This window comes from Odontesthes bonariensis, chromosome 17 (genome assembly GCF_027942865.1).
Source record: "Odontesthes bonariensis isolate fOdoBon6 chromosome 17, fOdoBon6.hap1, whole genome shotgun sequence".
Taxonomy (NCBI): domain Eukaryota; kingdom Metazoa; phylum Chordata; class Actinopteri; order Atheriniformes; family Atherinopsidae; genus Odontesthes; species Odontesthes bonariensis.
The window spans coordinates 14244649-14267570 of record NC_134522.1 but is presented as its reverse complement, the minus strand read 5'-3'; the positions used below and the strand labels follow the sequence as shown (position 1 = coordinate 14267570).

The following is a 22922-nucleotide window of genomic DNA, read 5'->3' as shown; positions in this document are numbered from 1 at the left end:
GCGTGTGTGTGTGTGTTTTGACTTGGAGCAGTGAAGCCTCTTAGACAATGTGAAGTTGAGGTGAGGCCCAGGCGGCAGGGTTGTCGCGCTGTGCCCTAACTCACACATCGTGTGGCTCCCTGGCTCCAGAGGACCTCCTGACCAAAATGAGTTTTGACTCCTGTCACCTTCGGGTGTCGTCAAGATCCAATGACATGGGCAGTATTGTCTATATTTGAACTAATTTATCTATTCATTTTTTGGTCAAGGTGACCAGTCTCTCCGCCAGAAAAGAAAGTAGAGAGTAGACATCTGGGAGCCTTTCCAGACAGAATGAAGACACCACAAAACAAGAAAGAGGTTTGATGTTCAGTATTCATACACAAGAGCATTCATGCTTAAATGTTTGGTCTCTATGTTCCAGGAGGAAGAGCAGTCGTCTGCTAACTGGAAGTTCGGTGGTTCAACTCCCGGCTTCGCCAGGCCACATGTCGAAGCGTCCTTGGGTGAGATATTGAACCCCATGTTACACCATTTGGAGTATGAATGTTTATGATAGAGGGCTAAAAAGCACTGTGCCCTTTCAAATTGTATAGACTAAGATGAGCTGTGTGGGTGAATGTGGCATGTAGTGTAAAAGCGCTTTGAGTTTTCAGTTAGACTAGAAAAACACTTTATAAGTACAGTCCAATTGCAATATTAGTGTTAAAGTCTCAATCAGAAACTTGCAATTTACTGGTGTCATAACAGACTTTCTGTGAATACATTTCAAGCATTGTAGTGTTATATAAAATAAAAAGCAATGTTGCTTTCATTATGCATCTATTCTAAAGTGTGTTAGTGAATAAACTAAAGGCAGATAGAGATAGTGTGTGGGTGGCTGCAGATGAAGGTCTAAAGACCAAGCATTCAATCATCTCACCTGTTTTAACATCTTCTACTTGAGTTTTTTTTTTTTTTTTTTTTTAATCTCTTTTTAAATAATTACTTCTTAAAAATCCTCTCATACAGTACTCCGATTCGACAACAGGACCCTTGTGCTGCACCTCAGAAAATACCACACTCTGAGAAGCTTGCTTTTGTTCACACCACTGGATTGCAATTTTCTGTATATTTGTATGAAGAAAATCACTTACTGCTGTGGTCAATTTCTGTTTCATACATATGACTGTTCACAAATACCAGCTTGGCATTTTGGCTCTAATAACAAACTGCGGCTTCATACAGACAATCACTTTGTTGTGCAGGTGCTATAGGTGATGCGGTGCATTTGTTCATTTGCAATTTCTGCTCTCTGTTGCTCTGGCTCTTACACCAACACTCACAAACATAGGCTATATAAAGTGGTGCGCTGTGCCACAAACACTCCCCCTAGTTTCATTTAGCCCTTTATCTGGCCAGAAATTGACTGCTTTCAAGAGTGGAATGGATGTAATAATTGCATGCACTCTATAACATGCTTCACAAATGTGTTTTTGAAGGAAAAAAAGGGTAGGTTTCAAGGTATTCCTAATGGCTTTCTGCCAAGGATTAGAGGTCCGCTCTCACTGTATTGTTTGTTTGCAACAGCCAAATGTAGTCCCTTCTCTCATGTGCAACCTGCAGGGAAGATGGAACATCGAGACTCTGGAAAACCCTCAATGCTGGATCTCACTTCTATGCCACATGACAAAGAGCAGAATCAAATGAACTTGCAACTACAGGCCATGCATAGATGGTTGGTGAAACCTTTTGTAGAATGTAAGAGCACTGCAGAAAATATCTTTGACCCAGGTGCCAAGCTTTTCCATAGCCTCACTATATATATTCTCTGTTAATAAAATACCCATTTTCAGATCAGCATTGAAAACAAATACCCGTGTCAATATTCAGCCCTGCTGGTGGTATCACAGCTCTTACAAATACTTTAAGGAATGATATTGGCAACTATTTAAACCATGATAAAGTGAACTTGCTTTGTGGATATGAAACATCATGTACACTGATTATGATAACAGTGGTCTGGCTGAGCTGTGCAGTGTATTCCCTGTGAAACAAAAGCTTGAGGGGATGGTATGTGTGTCAGAGCAGGGCTGGCCGTGTGTGTGCGCCCCCACACTGACTGCTGCAATTTTCTTACTCTCCTCTATCCATGTCAGCAGGACTGTGTGACTGAAAGGCACTGGATTATGTACACCAAGGGCCAATGGGTCAGTAGATAAGAAGTCTTCTCTGTTACCACAAATCCGCAGATTAAACGTAACGTCGAAAGCTACTGCAGCCCTGAGGGCAAATGGGTCTAAAACACAACTCTGAGTGAGCTTTGGCTTAACCCTTCTGTCACTGTGGTGCCACGTGGCAGCATATGAGTGGAGGCTTCTCTTTAAGTCCCACTGCACAAGACATGCCTTTTAAATGTGTCCGGGTCATCCAGGGGTTATTTGTAATGTTGCTGACATGATATCTTAATTGGAAAGTTAATCCTGTGCTGGGGCAGCTGACACCCTGTTAATACAGCACAGAGAACAATCAACAAAGCGCTGCAGCTTGTGAACACACAGGACTATTTCACCCTCTGTCTTTGCCAAGCAGAAGTGCCTACCTGCCTCGGGCAGTCGAAAATATACACTAGCTGTGTGTGGCACTGATTTACTTGCACTGCCTGCCTTCTCTTGAGTCAGTAAAAAGACAGAGCAGTCAGAGAAGACCTGCAGTAATAAATCATGTTAGGTGTTATGATGTCTGTCAGAGTCAGATTGGCATTTACCAGTGATGTTTATTGTGGGCAAACTCTGATGTGCCTGTGCACATGTTTGCATACGTCTCAGTGAGCTTACAGATATGAAGAGCAGCAGTGATGCAGGGGAGAGCAGATGGGGAGAGAAAGGTGCTGTAGGTCTGTATGGGATAGTGGCAGGATGGCTGTTGGTGACAGGCTCTTGTAGCGTCTCGTCTGCTCCAGTGATCCCGGGGAATCTGGGTCATTTCCAGCCTGATTGCATGTAACTGCTCCCCACTCCTTCCCTCCATCTGCCCTGAGCGTGCTACGACCCAGCTACATGCTAATGATGACAGAAAGTAAATGCACCCTTGCTGGATGCTGGGTGGAAACTGAGCAGTGGTCTTCAGTGGGGGGAAACATATACCTCTGTGCCGCTCCTCCCTTCACCTCTCTGTCCTCTGTGCTGCTGTTTGTCAGTGAGATGCTGCACTCCCTCAGAAACAAGCTGCATCCAATTAGCAGATACTCAAATACTTCAAGACCTTCAGTATTCTTCATTTGACCAAAGTTACTCCTATTTGTTTAAAGTCATGAACATACATCTTTCTACTTGAAAATGAAGTTAATCAGTGTACTCAAGTCCTACATTTTCTACTTGCCCTTGGAAAAATGAGTAGCAAAACCTGTCTCTCATAAATTGTGACTGAAGATTTCCATTTTCGTAAACACTTCAAAGACTTCTTGCAGTTCATTTTTTGGCTTTTAATTAATCTGTTTGATATACTCCTTTTTAACATCTTATAAGAATTCATAAAATTTCAGTGGAGTTCCATTAAGAAGTGAGTGGAAATCAATGCAACAAACCCCCAACAAAGAACTCCCCAACCCCCCAAACGTTTGCAATTCATGCGCAAATGACTTTTTAATGAAACTTCTGTCGCAGTTTGATTCCTTTATACCATATTTTGCGCAAGAACGCATGTGTCCAGCTACAAAAGCATATGTATGTGAACACCCAAATAAATAATGAAATTTCTGGTCTAACAATGAAACCTACAAATGCAGCATGAAATTCTGGTTTTGTCTGCTGAGGACCGCAGGGGTGGCAGTATGAATCATGAAGCACATGGACAAGAGCAAGAAGAAATTGGCGTGTTTGAATGAGTTCCACTGTTGCTGTGCTGAATATGCGGAGATATTGGTGTCAGGAGGCCTATCTCCTGCTGACACGGTGACATAGGCCTGGGCTCATGAGCGGGATACAGTGGGGCCTATACATCACTTCGGGCGAGTATTTATCTTTGCAGATAGAAAGTAAAATGACATACGTGCATGCTCTACAATAAAATGGGAGATAGAATATAGAAAACAATACCAATTACCACAATAATAATACGCGTTTACAGCTGTTTTATTATAGTGAGGTAATACTGAAGCGAAAATTGACAGTGAGAGAAAAAAAAAAAAACATGTCCACACCATCTTTTGTCATTTTGTAAATATTTAAATCGCCCCTATATGAACCAGACGTGTTGCTTACACATCATGGTCTACAATTGTTATGTGCAGCCCTCCGTTTAATAGATCCAAAACTCGCTTATATTTAATTGATGTGCGCTTCCTCCAGGAAAGCATTGCAGTTATTGTAAATTTAGCTTGGGACTGCAAGCCTGCAGGGATGAAATATTTACAGGCAACTAAATATTTCATATCAGCACCTTGTCAGTCGCCCCTTACAATTTACTTCCCCTGCTTCATCCGATGGAGGATCTTATCCTTTATTTACAAGTCGATGGTGCTAGAATATGGGTGAATGATGCGGCCCCGACAGACTCAAGTTAATTTGTCCTGTGTAGCCACTTTAAACCTGCAATGTCATAAAGAAGAGGCTTGTCAAAGCACCCCCACACACAACAAACAAACCCCATCAGCATTAAGTGGCGATGCTCAATTTCTTGATTGATTAATGTAATTTTTTTAAAACTGTGTGCTCATGAGAATGTGATCAGTAAACCAGCGACAGAATGAACAGCTTCCCTGTGCAGAAGGCATTTCATAACCTCGCATCAAGAGTGTATTCATGAAAAAAAGAAAAAGAAAAATCCCGAAGGGGATTCAGGCCGAGTGTGTTGTGCGTGCATGCGCGCGTGATCAACAGCAAGAGATAGAGGGAGAGAGCGTGTGAGTGTGTACGTGTGGGAGGAGGGAGGGTGTGTGTGCGCGCGCGCGCGTGTGTGTGTGTGAGGGGTGTATCTGTGAAAATAATATCAGGCTTTTCCGTCAGAATGAACTTTACTACTGTATCCAGCCATGAAATAATCTGACCCGACACTTCAAACCATCTGCGCTATCTATCCGCCCTCTTATTTACTAAATCAGCCTGTGCACAAAACGGAGTGTGTCTGATAGCCTACTAAAACCCCGAGTAGCCTGGCGGGGCTTTGATAATCCTATATACACAAATATTTCACCCCTATTATGTTTTATAGCCATCACAAATTGAACGCAACCGCACAGCCGGGCTGATGTGCGGTCAGAATGGACGGAGCAGAAATGTAGGTGAAGGAAAAAGAAACAATAATGTTATACATATTCTGTAACCCCCACTATTGTTTTTTTATTATTATTATTTTGTTTGTTTGTTTTTGTTTTGTTTTGTTTTTTTCCATAGAGCATTAATTCGTACTCCAAGCAAAAGAGCAGCGGGCATCGTCATGACTTCAGCCCTGATCTGATTTGTTGTGATTAATTACATTTTGTGAAATTGAAAATTTTCGGGGGGGCGTCAAGGCTGCAAAACTGATTTACCAGCAAAAACACGGCCGTGGTGAAATATTGCTCATTTCTGCAGCTGACATAGCCTATATCTTTATTTTATATGTAAAACATAAAGTAAACAATGACTAGAAATGCATTTTAAGGCAGACAAATATAGAAATCCAACCTGAATGTTAGTTTTCCACAGTTAAGGCTGTAGTAAAAAACAAACAAAAAAACCCCCACAAAACACAAAGAAAAACATATCTGTATCCACAGCTGGTAGCAGGCCATACTAAACACAAAGTCATCATATTTCTGAGTGAGGCAGCATTTGTCCAGATTTTTTTAATTCTGTCTGACATGATCAGCTGATTTTTACCTGAGTGCAGGATAGCCATTTATAGTCGGCGGAGATTTGTAATTTTGCTGTGTAAAGCCCCTTTAAAGCGCTCTGGAGGGAGACTGGGCCGAGCGTGTTTGTCTGCTCTGGCACTTCACCACACAGGCTGAAGAGTCTTCCTTTAACTCCGCCCGTCGCCGCACAAAGGCGCGGGCTGTTCGGGAAGCGCGGCGAGGACAGCTAAACGTTTGAAGACGCGAAGCAAAAAAGGTCAAAATGTTTATATTATTTTTGAAAAGGGAGGCGCTGAGATCTCCTTTCCGCCTGATTGGTCGAACTTGACATTGATGGACGTGCATCCATGGCAACCGGGCAGCCAATCTGCCAAGTCCAATAGGAAATCATCAGAGGGGGCTTGACTGGCTTTTTCTCCCCCCCTTAAAAATACATCTCAGCTCCGGCTTTAATTCTTTCCTACATTCAATCCCAGCCTACCTTGAAAAATACACCGCAGCTCAGGCTTTATTTTTTTTTTCCTGCATCTCGAGCCTTCTGCCTGCCAAGTTTGCCAAGCCCGAAGATGCGGTAGTCGGCCCCCACGCAGCATCGTCCCTCCTCCGCGGTGCTCGGTGTGTTGCGTTTTTCACGGCTGGTCAGACGATTGGTTCGGTAACTTTGGGATTGCCTCGTTTCTCGGGTGTCTTGGATTGCCTGGGCTCACGGATAGAAGAAGCGGAGGACTCGAGGCGGAGGAGAGAGAGAGAGAGAGGAGAAAGGAGGGGGAGAGGGTAACACAGGAGAAGCCTCCATGTTTCAGCTGCCCATCTTGAATTTCAGCCCCCAGCAGGTCGCCGGGGTCTGCGAGACCCTGGAAGAGAGCGGGGACGTCGAGCGCCTGGGCCGCTTCCTCTGGTCGCTGCCCGTCGCGCCAGCGGCCTGCGAGGTCCTCAACAAGAACGAGTCGGTGCTGAGGGCCCGGGCTGTCGTCGCCTTCCACACCGGCAATTTCCGTGAACTCTACCACATCCTGGAGAACCACAAGTTCACCAAAGAGTCGCACACGAAGCTGCAGGCGCTGTGGCTCGAAGCGCACTACCAGGAGGCTGAGAAGCTGCGGGGCCGCCCGCTGGGACCGGTGGACAAATACAGGGTGCGGAAGAAGTTTCCCCTGCCCAGAACCATATGGGATGGAGAGCAGAAAACCCACTGCTTCAAAGAGAGAACCCGGCACTTGCTAAGAGAATGGTATTTGCAGGATCCTTACCCAAATCCCAGTAAAAAGAGGGAGCTTGCACAGGCTACTGGACTTACACCCACACAAGTGGGAAACTGGTTCAAAAATCGCAGACAAAGAGACAGAGCGGCAGCTGCGAAGAACAGGTGAGCTCCATGGATGGTTTCTTGGCTTGTATTATCCAGTCATATTAGAAAATAAAAACATTATTCATCAGCTTTAGTCCAACAATTGTCAGGCGTACACTTATATAGCAAAGCAGGCCTGGTTTGAGCCACTCAACTCTGGTACAAATTCTCATGTTATTACATTCATGTCCACCTTGTAATATTGACAGCATTGTTATAAATTCTGCCCCTTTGGTTCAGAGGGACATTAGTGTGAAGGGTTTGAAACGCCAACCACAAAATACCATGTTGTTCTGCGGTGTCATTTTGGATTATTGGGACTCTGGATGAGTGGCTTATTTTCAGTTGTTTGAGAGCGCCAATACCAATACTATAGAAACACATTTGAACTGCATCTATTTGTTTAATGTACCGTTGTTTCCAGCTAAATAGATCAGCAGCTCCACGATAACAACAATAATAATGAGACGACACATCTAACATTAAATTGCTTCAAGTGCAGTTGAAGTTCAGAGTAGGTTAGATTTGGTGGAGATGATACTGCTTTTGTTTTTAGTAAAGCTAAATCATATACGCTCCACATTTATTGCAAAAATGACAGTTATAATTATTTGATAATAGCCTTTATCTTTGTGTATTGTGTATCTTTTGAAATGACATATATTTGCAACTAAGCTGACTGCATGTAATGTCAGTTTTTACTTTATTTCAGACGGATTTTAAGTGTTTAATGAAAGTGGAAAAAACAACAATTTATGAGATTAGATAATACTTTTTTCCCCCTCCTGCTTATTTAAGTTAATTTTCAAACATTCAGATATGAAATATCATTCATTCTGATGACAAGTGGAAATGATAAACGCTCATCACAGCAGACTTTGACCCGTTTCTCTGTCCTCGGCCCAGGTTACAGCAGCAGGTCCTGTCCGGCGGCTCGGTTCGCTCCCTGGCGGACGAGGATGGCACCGTGGACCGCCTGGGGAACTCATCTAGTCCGGAGGCCAGTCTGTCCAGCAAAGCAGCCGCCTCGGCCATCTCCATCACCTCCAGCGACAGTGAATGTGACATCTGACGGGGCAGATCCAAGGGTGCTGACGGTTTAAAGGGGATACAGTGAAAGACAATCTAATAAAACAAGTAATAGTGCCTGCGTTGAGTTAAAAGAAACACACACACATACACGCACACACACACAACTGATATTTTGACGGCTGCCAAAACATGAGGAGATCCGTGATGTGCAGCGGACTGCCGGTCCTTATCCTTTTAGGCCTATTCATTTTTTTTTGTTTGCGTTTTACCCACCTGTGAATGACTGAAAAACGGACAAAAAACATTTCACGGACTAATAACGCCTCGAGATGAAACGTCAAAAAAAGAAGAAAATTAAAAAAAAGAAAGAAAAGAAAAAGGGATGAGGGCATCCAAGCCGCCTAACCTGCCGTTATCTGTGGGTATTTCATGTTGAAAAGAACTGTGATATTTTTACTTTAAAGTTTTATAAATAATGTTTATTTGCTTATTTAAAACGATCTGCTCTATACTGTCTCTTCGAATTTTGCTTGGTGTTTTTAATACTTACCTTGTCCACAGGTGAACCTGTTGAGCATGCGCGCTTTAGTGAAATTGTGTTTCAGTAAAGGAAAAAGTAAAGATAACTTAATAAAATAATTGTTGATCAAGAACGTTTAAAGTTTAGTCTCTCTTTTTTTAGTTTTTTATTCGTGTGTGGGGAATACACATAGGCCTACTTATATAGGCCTATATATATAGGCTATATATATATATACATATTTTTATATATATATATATATATAGGCCTATATGTATATAAGATGAGTTGTTAAATATGAATATTACCATGGTGGTTATGAAGAATCCTCCTGGCTATTTTCATTCACGGAAGTATTTTCGGAATTCTAATGCCACGGTGCAATCACTGACACGTTTTAGAGCGAGGTCTAATTGGCCAACATGCTCTGCGTCCTGTAATGCAGGGTGACAGCGAGAGGTCACAGAGAGGCCGGCTCACTAACCCGGATGATCCGCGGGAGAGATCATAGAGATCAAAACACAGCAGATTGCGGACCTGGGCTTACACATGCACATGCAGGAGGACGAACAGAAACAGCCTTCTTAAAACATGCCCTTTTTGTCCCAAAGAACGTCTGAATCAGGCGGACGTGATTTTTTTTAATCATCATAAACACGCACGCACGCGCTTTTCCGTTTTGATTCATGTTTGCGTCATTTAAAAAAAAAATTGATTGCACTTTTAATAATTTGAGATCCGTTGCAATAGGTATTTTCCTTCCGGCGACGCCCGGGTTTCTGTCCGTGCGGCCCCAGAAATTCAAATCTGAGACTCAAGGTTGAAAAGAATTGCAACATACAACCTGCGAAAAGAAAAAAAAAAAAGAAAAAAAGGATGAAATGGCAAAAGCGACCTAAATCAGAATTTGAATTCCAGCTCTTCCAACTGATGTGGCAACCACCTGGTTTCCCCCCAATTTGCAATTAATGAGGCTACAGTAACTTATGAAAACAGACAAAAGCCTTTCAGTCTGAACAAACCAGAAGCCAAAATCTGTAGATGAAGAGAGGAAACAAGTGAGGGGAAATAAATGAGCTTTTTGGGGGCTTTATTTGTATTTTTTTTTTCTCGCTGCTCCTCTTTCAAACTACTGGGACAAAAAAGATAAATATTTCCGTTTCTATTGAGAGTAAGGACGACCGGGGGACTAGATGAAAAAAGTCTTTCTCGCAGTCAATAAGGTTGTCAAACTGGTCAGCGGTAATCAGCGCTAATGATGGGTCTGGGGTCCAGCCCGGACAAAAGGGGCCCTGCCGCTGTTTTGTGAAGGGAAGCGACCGCGGGTCCCTCTCCAAAGAAAAGACTCCTGTGAGGAGTCTGGAGCACGGAAATCACAACTTCTCCAGCGTGTGTGTGTGTGTGTGTGTGTGTTTGCGCGCGCGCCAGCTCTTTTACAGAGTGAACTCATGGCTTGGCCTGTTAATGGATTTAATCGGCAGTTTTCTGACTTGTAGCAGCCTGCTGATACGCACAGAGACGCTGAGTTTCAGTAATTGTATTAATAATCAAACATGCAGTTTTGTTGGCTGCTGTGGCCTGAATGCAGTGGAATGAGGGATCTTTTACCTCGACATTTTATCTGGAAATCTATTCGTTTGACAAGAACAACGTTGCTGAGGCGTTAAAGTATTTCTGACGAGTTAAGGTCCGTGCTGTGGAGGCTTTTGGTTGTGATATATGACGATGGGCCGGCTGTGGCCTTGGATACGTCTCTGCTGTGACTGAATCCTTCATTCAGTATGTAGACACTCTGAATATTGTTTTTATGACAGCGCGTCGCAGCAATCTGCCTGTAGAACTCCATTCCTGAATTTGAGTCACTATCAAGCCTGTTACTGTTTATGATGCATTCCCCCTATGAGAGCGTGTTTATTGCAATTCTAAGTAACAAACCTACACGTGGATGTAAGGATATTAATATTAATAATGGAACATGATCTTTTTTTTTTATTATTGCAAATGTTAGACTTTAGATCAAGAAACTAACACTTTAAGAAAATCTAGCCTCTTCTTGGCTCCGAGCTTTATCTTTCACACAAGATTTAAAGGCATTTAAACAATTTAAAAGGTCATAAAGTGAATGCAGCCTCTCCACTAAAGCTGCTGTACCTGTTGGCAATAACCCAAATCAGCGTCCCGTAGTGAAAGAAAAAAAAGATCCAGGTTATCCTCTGGACTTGGCGCATCTTCTGTATCCAGTGCAGATTGTAGAGAGAGATAGGCTACATGCGGGTGGAGTGTTGGATATGAGATTCACCTGTGCTCAGTGTGGCTGCATGACAGACGTTTGGTGACAGTTTGGGATTGACCTGAGACCTGCTGGTTCTGGACCTGCCTCAGCGTTGGCGGTTTATGTAATCCGGGTTTTTGCTGATCATTTGTAATGATAGTCTTTTTCTTAAACGCCGTCCAGTTCATTAATGGAGAAGAGAGTGTTTAGGGTTAGGATTATCCTAATACTCTCTGATAGTCTAGTGATGAATTCTAAATGGATCTTTTTTTAAACTCAAATTCTATATAATTTTGAGAAACTTTGAGGTCCACTTCTCCACATATTAGATGCTGTTTATCAGTCATTGTACGCTTATGGTTAGTTTAGTCTTTGCAGGTTCTGAAACAGTGGCCGCTTTAGACAGGCCTACACTTGACGAGTCTGACGCGAGATCACAAATGTCGGCTTTTATTGGCACATTTAGTGGGAATTACCATTTCATATGTTTGTGGATTAGGATCATGCAGCTCGTAGTACTGCAATGCAATAAAGAGACAAATGTATGCGACAAAAACAACAACAACAACAGTCTGTCGGTGTAAAGCAGTCACCTCTAACCTCAACAAAAAACAGCATTGTTGTGAACATGAGTTTTATAGCATCAGACTGGACACGTAACCAACAATCAATAATCACAATGACATAGGTCAAATTACACGACAGCGGTATTAGGATTTGATCTAACATTATCATATGAAAAATTAGCAATTCTCACACATATCATGACCAAATAATATTGATGGAAAGTAGCTTTTCTGCAGTGTAGTGATGCTTTTGTCCTTTGAGTCCACTTCGCACTGGTACTTCTGCACTCAGAATAAGAATGAAAATAAGAATATGAGAAAAAAAAACAAGAATATTTACTGTTCATCATTATTGGAAATTTGCCACAATTTGCCACTTTTCGAAAAGTGTCCTGACTTTATTCATTGGGGCTTTTGTACCTCGCGCTCTCTTTATCACTAAGATTGCTTGTTGTTTGGGTTAGACCACATTTCACTGTGAGATCCTTTGTAAAAAAAAAAAAAAAATGCCCTCAAAATCGTTTATTCGTATGACAAAAGCGGGCGTTTTCCTGTCAGTTCATTGTGCAAAAGGCCTTAAATTTATATCAAATGATAATTTATCAACAAAAAAAAATGCTCTTCCTGCCCTCTGTGTTCTCTAGTCTTGGAAATATAGCAATTTCAGTGGATTTGTTCATGCCTTGTAAGATGTTTTTCTTCCCATGTAAGAGGTTTTCTCCTCAAACAATGAGACACAGTGTTTTTCGCAGTGTGTGGATGCTCACGTTCTGAAGGCTTCGCTGAACAATCGCCATCATGAGGAGCTGAATGCAGAAACCGCGTGCCGGTGACGCCCCCTGGTGGTGGGGATCTCCTACTTGGATCTACAGAGTGAGGGTGTCGCTGATGAGGCTTTATTTTAAACATTCACTCCTGAAGAAACCACACTGACAATTGACGTTAGACGAAGTTTGATATTAAATTTGGTGCTTATTTCGTTTTAAAAAAAATCTGTTCTCGCTTGGATTGGGTGAAACCTGAAGAGCAGCACATTCTTTGATTTTGATCAATACATAGTCGAACTTTTAGGAAATACTGCTTGTTGTCCTGCAGAGAGAACAACAACTAAAACAAGTGCATTACATGACATATGTTTTCTTTCAACCATTTACCAATAATCTCGTTTTAAGTGACCTTTTTCACACACGACATTTGGCAATAATATGAAGCCATTTAATTTTGATATAACTCAGGCTACCTCGATTGCTAATTTAGATACTCTTGAAGTAAGTTCTAACAAAACCAATCCTTAAAAAGTTGTTTTATTTGTGACTGTCAAGCCCTTTTGAATCTGCAAAACTGCTTTGCAAAGATCCCCAGAGTTTCCAAAACAGCTCCGAGGGATATCAGGGATATGATGAGAATGTACAGCTGGAGGCTGATGTCATATAGCATTGATTTAGTTTCTTTAGTTTAAGTTTAAGAAAAGTCTGGTGTGTTGTGAAGAAATCAGAGTCATTATATCCTGATTTCACAGAGGATCTGTTGAGTCTTTGTATCGGTGAAGCTGCAGGAGGCTTTCAGCACCATGGACAGAGCACCTGATGAAAACAACAAACGCAACTAAACAAAAGCTGGATGATGCTTTATCAGCTGGTTTATTTCACAAGAAAATCACAAATATTCATTAAAGGCATCTTATTAAACAACAGAATATCGTGGCTTTGTAAAAACAGACTTGACGGGCTGTATTACAGTAAAAAAAAAAAATTCATTTAAAGTTGAAGAAAATAATTATGGGATCATAAACCCAACAAAAGGGAAAAAGTAAAAAAGAAACAAATCACAGTTACTACTTTGTTTCATGTCCTCTGGTTTTTATAACCACTCGGATTCTTTTAGGATTTCTGTAATAATAATAAAAAAAAAAACTACTGCTCAGTGAAAAATTGTTTTTCATTGATCAGGTTTCAACTTTCTTGCGTATTATTTGACAGAGTAGCTTTACAGGTTGTCAAGGACCGTTTATTATTCTATTTTATTTTGTTTTCACCATTGATTTTCAATTTTATTCAGATTAAGATCTGTTTTGTGTTGATGCCACTGAGTTGACTTGAAGACTCTTTGCTCTGTGATAGGATGCAGATGACCTCATTGTCTCATATAGGCTACTCATTTTGATTGATGCAGCAAATGTCCAAACTTTCAGTGTTTACTGTAGATGTGTAAGGACTGCAATCTCCTTTATCTCACACTAACACCATGTCATCAGTGACTGTGGAAATGTGCTTTTTTTTCTCCCCCAGGCAGTCATCTTTGTATGTTTGAACTTTGTAAAGTTCCAGCATCATTTCCTTGTGCAAAGCAGATTTACGATTTATCCCTAAATATCACTCTCATCCAATCATCCACAGTCCATGTTTGCTTCTCTTTAGCTCCCTGGAACCTTGTTTTCTTCAGCTATTTCTGTGTGGAAAACCAACTTCCTTCAGCATTTTCTTTCTCAAAGTTTAGCCACAAACTTTAACTCCTGTTTTTGTTGCAGATTTCGCTTGTTGTACACTTTCTGCTTTCATTCATATTGCTTTGAGCTTTCTATCCTGACGTTTTCACGTCTTCCTTGTATGTGTCACTTTTATAATCTACCACTTTATACTTGATCCAAATTGTAGACAGAGTTTACTAATTCACTTACACCCAACATGTTTTGACACATTCTAAGTTGAGTTACCTCCTTACATAAGTTTTATCATCCTTTCAATCATTTCAAATCTCTTGTGGGACCATGTTTCCTGCCAATCAGCCAATAACAGACTGTTTTGATTATTCAGATCTGTGCTTGTATTTGTTTTAGAAATGCCATCGACAAGGTCATTCCACAAATTCTTCCTCTTTTCTTATCTGAACTTTTCTTTTATCTTTCAAAGGTGTGTTTTACAAGGCCAGAATGTTTAGCTGTTAGATAAAATGGCCTTTTCACTCATCTTTATCACATAAAACAGCCTAATCTGGAATCATTGCCTCTCAGTGATTCTTTTGCGCTCTCTGTTTGACACAGCCAGAGTGTCCGAGGCCTGAAAACATGCTGACAACTCAGAAAGCCTCACGACTCATCATGCAGTAGCTTCATAACTGCACCATCTTCAATGAGCTCGAAATGACCACACGTAGGTTCCAGATTAGCAGTGGCAGCAAGGAGCAAAGCCTCATCATTGATTGGCTCCATTTATTTCCGCTTGAAACACAATCTGTTCAGTCTCCGAGTCGTGCTTCGATCAAGTCGATCAGTAACTCTACACATCGCTTTTACTTTGCGGAGAGTGTGAGGCCATCCATAAGATGAAAGTGGGCTGTAGCGTGTTTTTCTTTACAAAGGCTGGTGGGTCAGAAGTAAAGCACTGATTACTGTGAAAAAAGTTCAGTTGTTCCTTTACTTTTGGTTCGGGGTTAATTACACGTTAGGTTAGCCTGGCAGATCGTTAGGTTAAGTGCTCTATAAGGATATTAATGAATTCATTAACGGGAAAAAAAAAAAAAGATTTAATTGCGTTGCCACATTTATTTTGAAATGCAGTGAATTTAAGACAAAATAATGAGCCAGAAACAGAACAACATGCTGTACTCATATATTCACAGAAGTAGAAACAAGTAACTAACTTCACATTAATGCACTCAGTTTATGAAATAAAGCATGAAATACATGCCAGGAGATGCCATGTTACTGCCAAAAATTACTTGCTCCAACTTGCTCCAAAAGTTGGATCCCACCAGTAATTCCATAAATAATACCACATGCATTCCAGATGGGATCCATTTTTGGTGAAGATTTTTACATCATGAGAGGATGTAAGGTGCTGCACCAACAGGCTCCTGCTGTCACTCAAGTTCATTAGAGTAGAAAAGCATCATAATGTGCATATTCGAAACAGCCACATGAATTTCATATAAAGTGGAGTTTCCACCACTGGTGCATATTTGTTTTAAATCTATTTCGATTTGATTACTGGATAAAATTCAGCTTCAGACTTCCAAGAGAGAAATTATTATCATTATTTTTTTTTTTGTCATTTGGAGAAGTATTGGCTTTGACCACTAGATGGAGACAGCGACCAAAGAAAGAGCATTTTAACATTTTTTTTCACAGTTTTCAAGCATGAGTTGTCGGACTGTGACGTCATGTGTGACACTTCAGATGTTTGTATAGGTTGAGCCGTAAAAATACAAAAACAAAGGCAGTTTCAAACATTTGATAACCCTTTTCCTCTCCCAGGTGAGAAGATGATGATAAACTCTGAAATAAACACAGTAATGAGTCGGAATAATTTTGGTCGAAAAAGGGTTACTTTAAATCCACTAGTGATTATTTCAGCTGAATCTTTGTGTTTAGTCTTCCTGTAATTTGTCTGGTGTATGTTTTGAATTAGATTTTTATGTTTATGGACAATTATTTTCACATGTATTTGGTCTATATTTCACCCCACTGATGTTATTCTTCAGAATTCCTTTGGACAACTTGCATTGATCTTCCTCTGACACTAACTGCTTAGGTAACGCGTAACATCATCTCTCAGGATCTCACTCAACAGAGATTATCTTAATTTTACAAAAAGCAAAAGAAAGACAAAAGGAAAAGATTAGCACCGAAACACTTCTTCCTTTGTACTATTACCTCATGGCCACAAGATGGTGGACAAGAACCACAGCAAATATGAGCGAACTAATGCACAGCAGCCACCGGCTCTGGAGACATCTGTCCTGTTTCTCTGCTTAAGTACACGATAAACCATAGACAATAAAAAGCCTGTAAGCGAAAACTCTTAAAAGGCTCCTTTAATTTAAAGAAACGCAAAAGAAAACAATTCCACTATAGTTTCAGGCAAAATAGCATAGTAAAGGCTACAATTGTTTACAGGGTGTTAGCATTTTCTCCCCCCTTTAACTTTGTATATCTCCTCTAGTTTGGCTCCATTTCTGACAGAATAATTAAGCCTCATCAAGGTTAACACTAACAGTGGAAATAAGTTGCAGGATGATTTGACTTTTTACAACAAACTCCTTGTGTGTACAAACAGGCTAACTACAGATTCAAAAGTTTTGTTCCAAGTGTAAATGAGAGTACAACATGACTGAGAGGAGGGTGTGAATGTACATGTGTAAGAAAGTGTTGAGGCAGAGTAAGGGCACCAGTTGGGATTTTAAGGGTCTATATTTAAACTATCTGGTCTCCAGTTTCTGCAGCTGTCGCCAAGTTTAAGTTCAGCACCTTGAGCCTTTCTCAGTCATGTTCTTGGCTCACGTAGTTATAAACCTGCTGGCGTATAGCGTCTTCTTATATCTGTCCTCAGGACCATGTCTTTCAAAGTGAACCAGAGATCGTCCTGAGCACGTAGCTGAATGTGAGGCTGGAGCACACTGAGACACAGGGAAAAGTCTGCATTCACAACGCATTTCGCTGTTTTCCCCATCTTATTGCAGCCAAACTAAAACACCTGCCCAATTACCAGCTCTCTTCTATTCTTTCCAGGATGAATGAATCACTACATTTTAATAAAGCTATTACAACATGAAATGTAAACGAAAATATTTTAAGATATGTTTCTAATAGGACCTTAATTTTTTTTAAAAGGGAGTCGGAGTATCTTTATTAGTGTGCTGCATGACTTATTCAATTATCAAAACTCTGCAAGCATTTGGGAACCGAAGAGTCCAATTTCTTAAGATTTGTTTCATATTCTTGGTTGAAAAGGAGGCCCCGAATTGTTTTTTGGCATAAAACACCAAATATTTTCAGTGGGTGATAACAGTTTAACACCTGGACTCGGACACCACAGAGCCATGCTTTCCTGAAAAAGACATCACAAAAAAGTAAGTATATGTTGCCACAAACCCTGTTCAGCACCAACTGTGCCTTCACAGATGTGCATGTTGCCCACCCCACATGCATTCATTTCTCTCCACACCATCACAGATGCTGGTTTTGGAACTGTGCTGACAGCAAGTTGGATTTCCCTTCTTCTCAAATGAAGGATTTTGCATCCGTGGTCTATTGAAAAAAGGAATTTAAAGATTCAGCCAGCTCACGGAAGAGTTTTCCACTTCACCTAAGTCTCATTTAATCTTGATGAGCTTGGGCAGAGAGAATGCAGCAGCTTTTCCTGTTTATAAATTACTTTTGGTTTGCATGAGAGTATTAATTTGTACATTACATGTTAGAGTATCAGTTTGTATTTCTGGATTCAGAAGCTGAAGGTCACAGCCAGTTTGTATTGGTTTTCAGTGTTGTCCCTCTGGAGAATTCTCTGGGATCTCTGAATCTTGCAATGATATCATATACCATAGATGATGAAAGACCCTAATTTAAAAAAATGTTAGATTTGGAAAACTTGTTAAGCTTTTTAACCGCACTGTATTTCACAGAATGGTGAACCCTTCCCAATATTTACCTCTGAAAGACATTTTTTTCTCCAATCATGTTACTGACCTGTTGACTATCAACCAAATTAGTTGTGAGATATTCCATGAGGATTTTTTTTATTGCCTTTAGGTCTTTAATTGCCCCAGTTGACCTGCACAGGGTGAACCCTGCACCCCACCCAGTGGCAGCTGGGATACGTAGGCTCCAGCCCCTCTGCGATGATGAATAGGGTATGGAAAATGAATGAATGAGTGAATGTTGCCCCTTTTGTTTCATCTCTATGTGAGATGTTATACAAGCATAAAAAAGTGAATATTCGAGACAACATTCACATCATTTAATATGTTGCTTTTTCTCATATTTTTAATTTAATATCAGATTTAAACTATTTACTCGAGAACATCCCTTCTGTTGTGGAAATACGTTTATAAACACAACACAAAGTTAAGGAAGGATTTCATTGTGAAGCTCTATGAATGAATTAACAACTTCTATGATTTCCATTGTTTTTTCTTTTATTCATTGTAAAATATTTCTGGATTGCTTTGTGTTTGTACATCTGAAATCTGGGTGATTTCACTCAGAATGTTTGAGAATGATGAGTGTCATTTAACAGTTACGCAGAGCAAATAGAAAAAAAAATAACTTTGGAATTTTGTTTACGTGTCTTCTGAAGTGTGTAATGTAGCTTTTAAGTCTTCGGAACTGGCTTCAAAGATGATCTCCGAGAATTATTGGACTAACTGCTTTGTGTCCTCTCCAGCAGTCTGACTGGAGACATGAGCAGAGGGATGATGAGAGGGATTCTTCTTTGATGGGTAAGTGACACTGAAATCTTTCAAACTTAACTGAATACAGCGTGATGATAACTCTTCTGTGCATAATTATAGTTGTCACATATCATAAACACGTGTCCATTATATAACAAAGATCCTACTAATTTACTGTGTCAGCCTGTACTTTCTTAGTAGTAAAACAATCAGTCATTATGTAGGCAGATTAGATAGACTGACTCTGGGTCTGCTGAAGTAGTGCCTACTGTCCGGTGGCAGCTCTGAGCCTAATAACAGAGCTTAGCTGGCATACCAGAGCGGGTGGCACGTTGGTGTAGCTGTAACTCAGAGAGAGCCTGGTAATTACCACCATTCACTGACACCATGCTGTAAATGCACCAGTCAGCAGTGAGAGGACCAGCAGAACATTTCGCCCCCCCCTCTGCTACCAGGATGCCCCTGCCAGCAGCTCTGGCACACCACTGGTTAGAACGGGGAAAGTGCTTTGACCAAATATTCTAAAGAGTTTATTCTCCTTCCTGCATGTTTTCTGCTCCGCAGCCTCTTTGATAGATGTCTGGGCAACTAAATCTCTCCTAGTTTTTTCCCCCCACTTTGTTGTCTTTATTTTACTTGCCTGGGCCATAAGCACTGAATGAGGAGTCGTAAAAAGCTTTCCCTCAGGAGAAGCTCACTAGAAAACATACAGCAGGGCCGGAATGGGAAGTTTATTTTGCTTGGTGCATGCATATCTGCGGGATGTGGGGCTCTGTGCACAGCAGGCTGCAGGAGCACTGCAGTTTCTACGGAGGAGTTTATCACTGCAGCACCCTCAGCTCCACTTCCTCCTTCCATCTTCATACACCGTACGTCCTCTAACTCTTTACTCATCTTGATCTTATGTTGTAGCTATTCTCCTTTCCATCTTCATCCATTTGTGATTCCCTGCACCAACCCCCCCCCCCCCGTCTTCTGTCATCTGCAGGCTAAAATAGGCCCAGCAGCTTTTCTCTGGGCCTTTTGTCCCTGCTCAGGGAGACGTTTGGCACACAGAGGATCGTGTTACAACTTTCATTTCCTGAATGTTTTTCTTCTTTTTTTTTCTGTGTGGAACCAAGAGGGATACTTTATCCCACTCTGCAGTATGAAGATGAAGGGTAAGGGGAGCAAGATGGCAGCTCAGATTCAGGCTGCTGTCACTCCAACGTCGGCAAACAAACACAGTGCAAACTGCATGTAGCTGCAGGGTCCTAGTGAAGGGTAGCTGTGGTCGGGCACAGCGGGGATGTGGATCATGTTGGTGGGGGGGGGCTGGTTATTTGAGTTATTTGTGAGCCCCAGGATAGGTTAGGTGAGGCCTCTTGGGAGTATGAGGTAGATTACATTATCCCATATCCCATACCGCTTCCTCTTGTTGTGTCTGCCACTCCAGCCACACCCCGAAAAAACCCTGTGAGCAAGAAGCAGAGATGTGCGTTTTGATCTTTCTCGGCTGGACAAACAGGCTGAAAAACAAGTAGTAGTGATAGTAGATTGTAGAGTAACCAATTAATTAATGAAATGATTAATATGAAACTAAACCAAGTTATTGCTTTGTTAAAGATCAATTGATGATTTCTGGGTACAGTGACCGATGTTAAGGTGACTTGTTTAAGTTGAACGTACTCTTCTTTTTGTTGTTGATTCGGACAACAATGACAACCCGTGGCACAGAGGGTTAAACCGTCTGTGGATTTGAACACACAAAGCATTTATTCTTGATATAAATGTGCCAATATGTTTGGTCTTATTTTGGAATAACAGAAAAATGTTAAAAGATTTGCAGAGTCATCTTTTAAGTTGTTTTTATTTTTTAGAGGTAAGAAGACATTTTTACATTTATGCAATACATTTATGTGTCATTTTCCATAAGTTTACAAGTTATCTTATGTTATAAAAAAAACACTGATGAAGAGTTTGAGAAGGCTTCATACATTGGATCACAAAATGAGATTGATATGTCGTTGATTAAAGGCTTTAAAATGAAATATTGACGTATCAGATATCGGCAATGTCTTGTTTAAAGTTCATGTAAATCAAAACAGGCCATATTCTTTTATTTTGCTCAGAGAATTTGTACATTTGCAAAGCATTGTATTTTATGTCTCCATCTGCCAGTGGACCATCAGAATAGTAAACATTATAACATGTGATTGTGGCCACAGGAATGACTTTGTGTTCTTTTCAATCAGCTGGAAAGAAACATGTGTACATTTATCAGTGCTGAAAAGTGTCAGTCGTCAAAAAAACTGTTGGATACCATCCAGACATCCTATGTCAGCAAAAATCCAATATATTGTTCATACTTCTAAGTACATTTAATTTAACATAGCAATGTAAAACATGAATTTTTTTTACAGTTAATTAGTGAATGTTAAGTAGTGGATTAAACCTGCCCTGTAAGTAAAACTGATTTTAATTTCGTTGACCAATGATGATGTTACAGTCAGACAGGTTCCTGGATTAATTCATGCAAACCGTGCACAATCAAGGAAAAGGAGGACTTCTCTGAAAGACCCAAAACTTCTTTGCTTCATTATTTGAAGTGACTAAATAGGCAAAAACATTGGAAGTTGATAGAAAACGCAGCAGGATGTGACAAAGAGTGAGCAACAGCTACGCTCACTTTATAATCTAAAGGAGAGGTTTTTTCAGCAAGGCTTCACAAAATGTATAAGATGTAACTCAATGCTCAGAAATATACAGGCAATAAGAGATCTGCCTTCTGAGAATTGAATTAGTCATTTGAATGTTAAGAATTCAAGATTCAGTGAGACCACAGAAAATCAAATGTCAAACAGCTTCACAGTCTTAGAGTGACAGTCCCACACAGTTATATTCAGTTGTTTTGAAGGGAAGACCTCAAAGGGAAAAGATGAACGTTCTGGGTATGTAGAAACAGCAAAGTGCAGACAATACAAGATTGTTTACTCATATTAACGCAACCCAACAAGACTACAGAATGAATCTGATGTAAATTCACGGGGAGTTTATGTTGGAAGTGTAAAACAGAAGAGGAAACTTTCCTGCATTGTTTATGGGAATGTAACTTAGTGGAACTATTTTCGGTTAAAGACGTGGAGGTCAGTCGCTGATGTGGGTCCTGTTGTTTGTCTGTTAGGGGACAGACCCACCAATGCATCAAAAGGTACATTTTCTGTTATTGTTGTTGGGTTGATCACAGCTGGATTTAATTTAGACACTCAAGTGTGGCTGAATCCCCAGACAAAAAAAGACCAAATCCAGTGGTTGAGACTGCATCTTGTGAGATGCTTGCTGAATAAAAGGAAGCATAGAATAAAAGGAGACTACTGCCTCATGGGATATTTTTTGGACTCGCATAAATGGAAAGTGAGTTTCTTACGTACATATCTTTAGCTTTTTTCTTTTCACTTGTCTGTTCATTGTGTCTTCCACATCTGTTTTGTGAACCATTTTCTTGGGATGTCTGTGCTGGGACCCTGGGGCGTTGGGCGGTCCTTATGGGGGAAAACTGTTGGGTTTCTCTCCATCTAAAGGGCCCCGCGATAACTTTTGCTGTGAACTAGCATATCAACTAAAATCAATTTAATTTCTCTGTTGATGAGATGTGCATTCACGTTTTATTTGATCATGTTTATGTTCTTTTTATATTGATAAAAGGTAAATTTAAATCCATTAGCTGACATTCATAGGAAGGATTAACTTGGTACTTACACCTGTTGTTTCACTTCGGTTCACAAGGTTATTTTAAATTTCTATGATGGTGGGGACAATGAACAGAAAAAATGTCAAGAGCAAATATCGAGGGGGGGATACTGTTGCTTCAATAGTTTTTTCACCGTTTAGTGGGCTCCCGTCGCCATGCTGTAATTTGAAGTCTCAGACTATCTTCTTGACTCTTTCACCTCTCTTAACAAATATGAACAGTTTTCTCTTAGAGCAACATGAGCTGTTCTCCAGAATCAGAACTGATATATATAATATATACTTTATATATATGTATATATATATATACATAGCGGATATATTTTACATTTTAACCATTCTAAATGTGAAAGAGCTCCATATTTTGTAACACTATTAAAAGATCAACAGACTTACCCCTGACTGTCCCTGTCTGTCCGAGCGAGCTCTGATCTCAGAGTTGATTTCTTCTGATGACACCTTTTTTTTTTATAACGTAACTCTGTTCTTATGAA

The 22922-nt window shown here is 40.5% G+C and overlaps 1 protein-coding gene across 1 annotated transcript in view; it reads left to right on the top strand.

The window, feature by feature from the left end:
- Nucleotides 1-8798, top strand: part of LOC142366558 (protein phosphatase 1A) — a 42551-nt gene extending 33753 nt beyond the window's left edge. Inside the window, exons 6-7 of the mRNA XM_075448473.1 lie at nucleotides 404-485; nucleotides 8049-8798. Coding sequence (XP_075304588.1) covers nucleotides 404-485; nucleotides 8049-8245 — 279 coding nt within the window. The 3' untranslated portion in view covers nucleotides 8246-8798. The remainder of the gene's footprint in view (nucleotides 1-403; nucleotides 486-8048) is intronic.
- Nucleotides 8799-22922: the final 14124 nt, after the last annotated feature.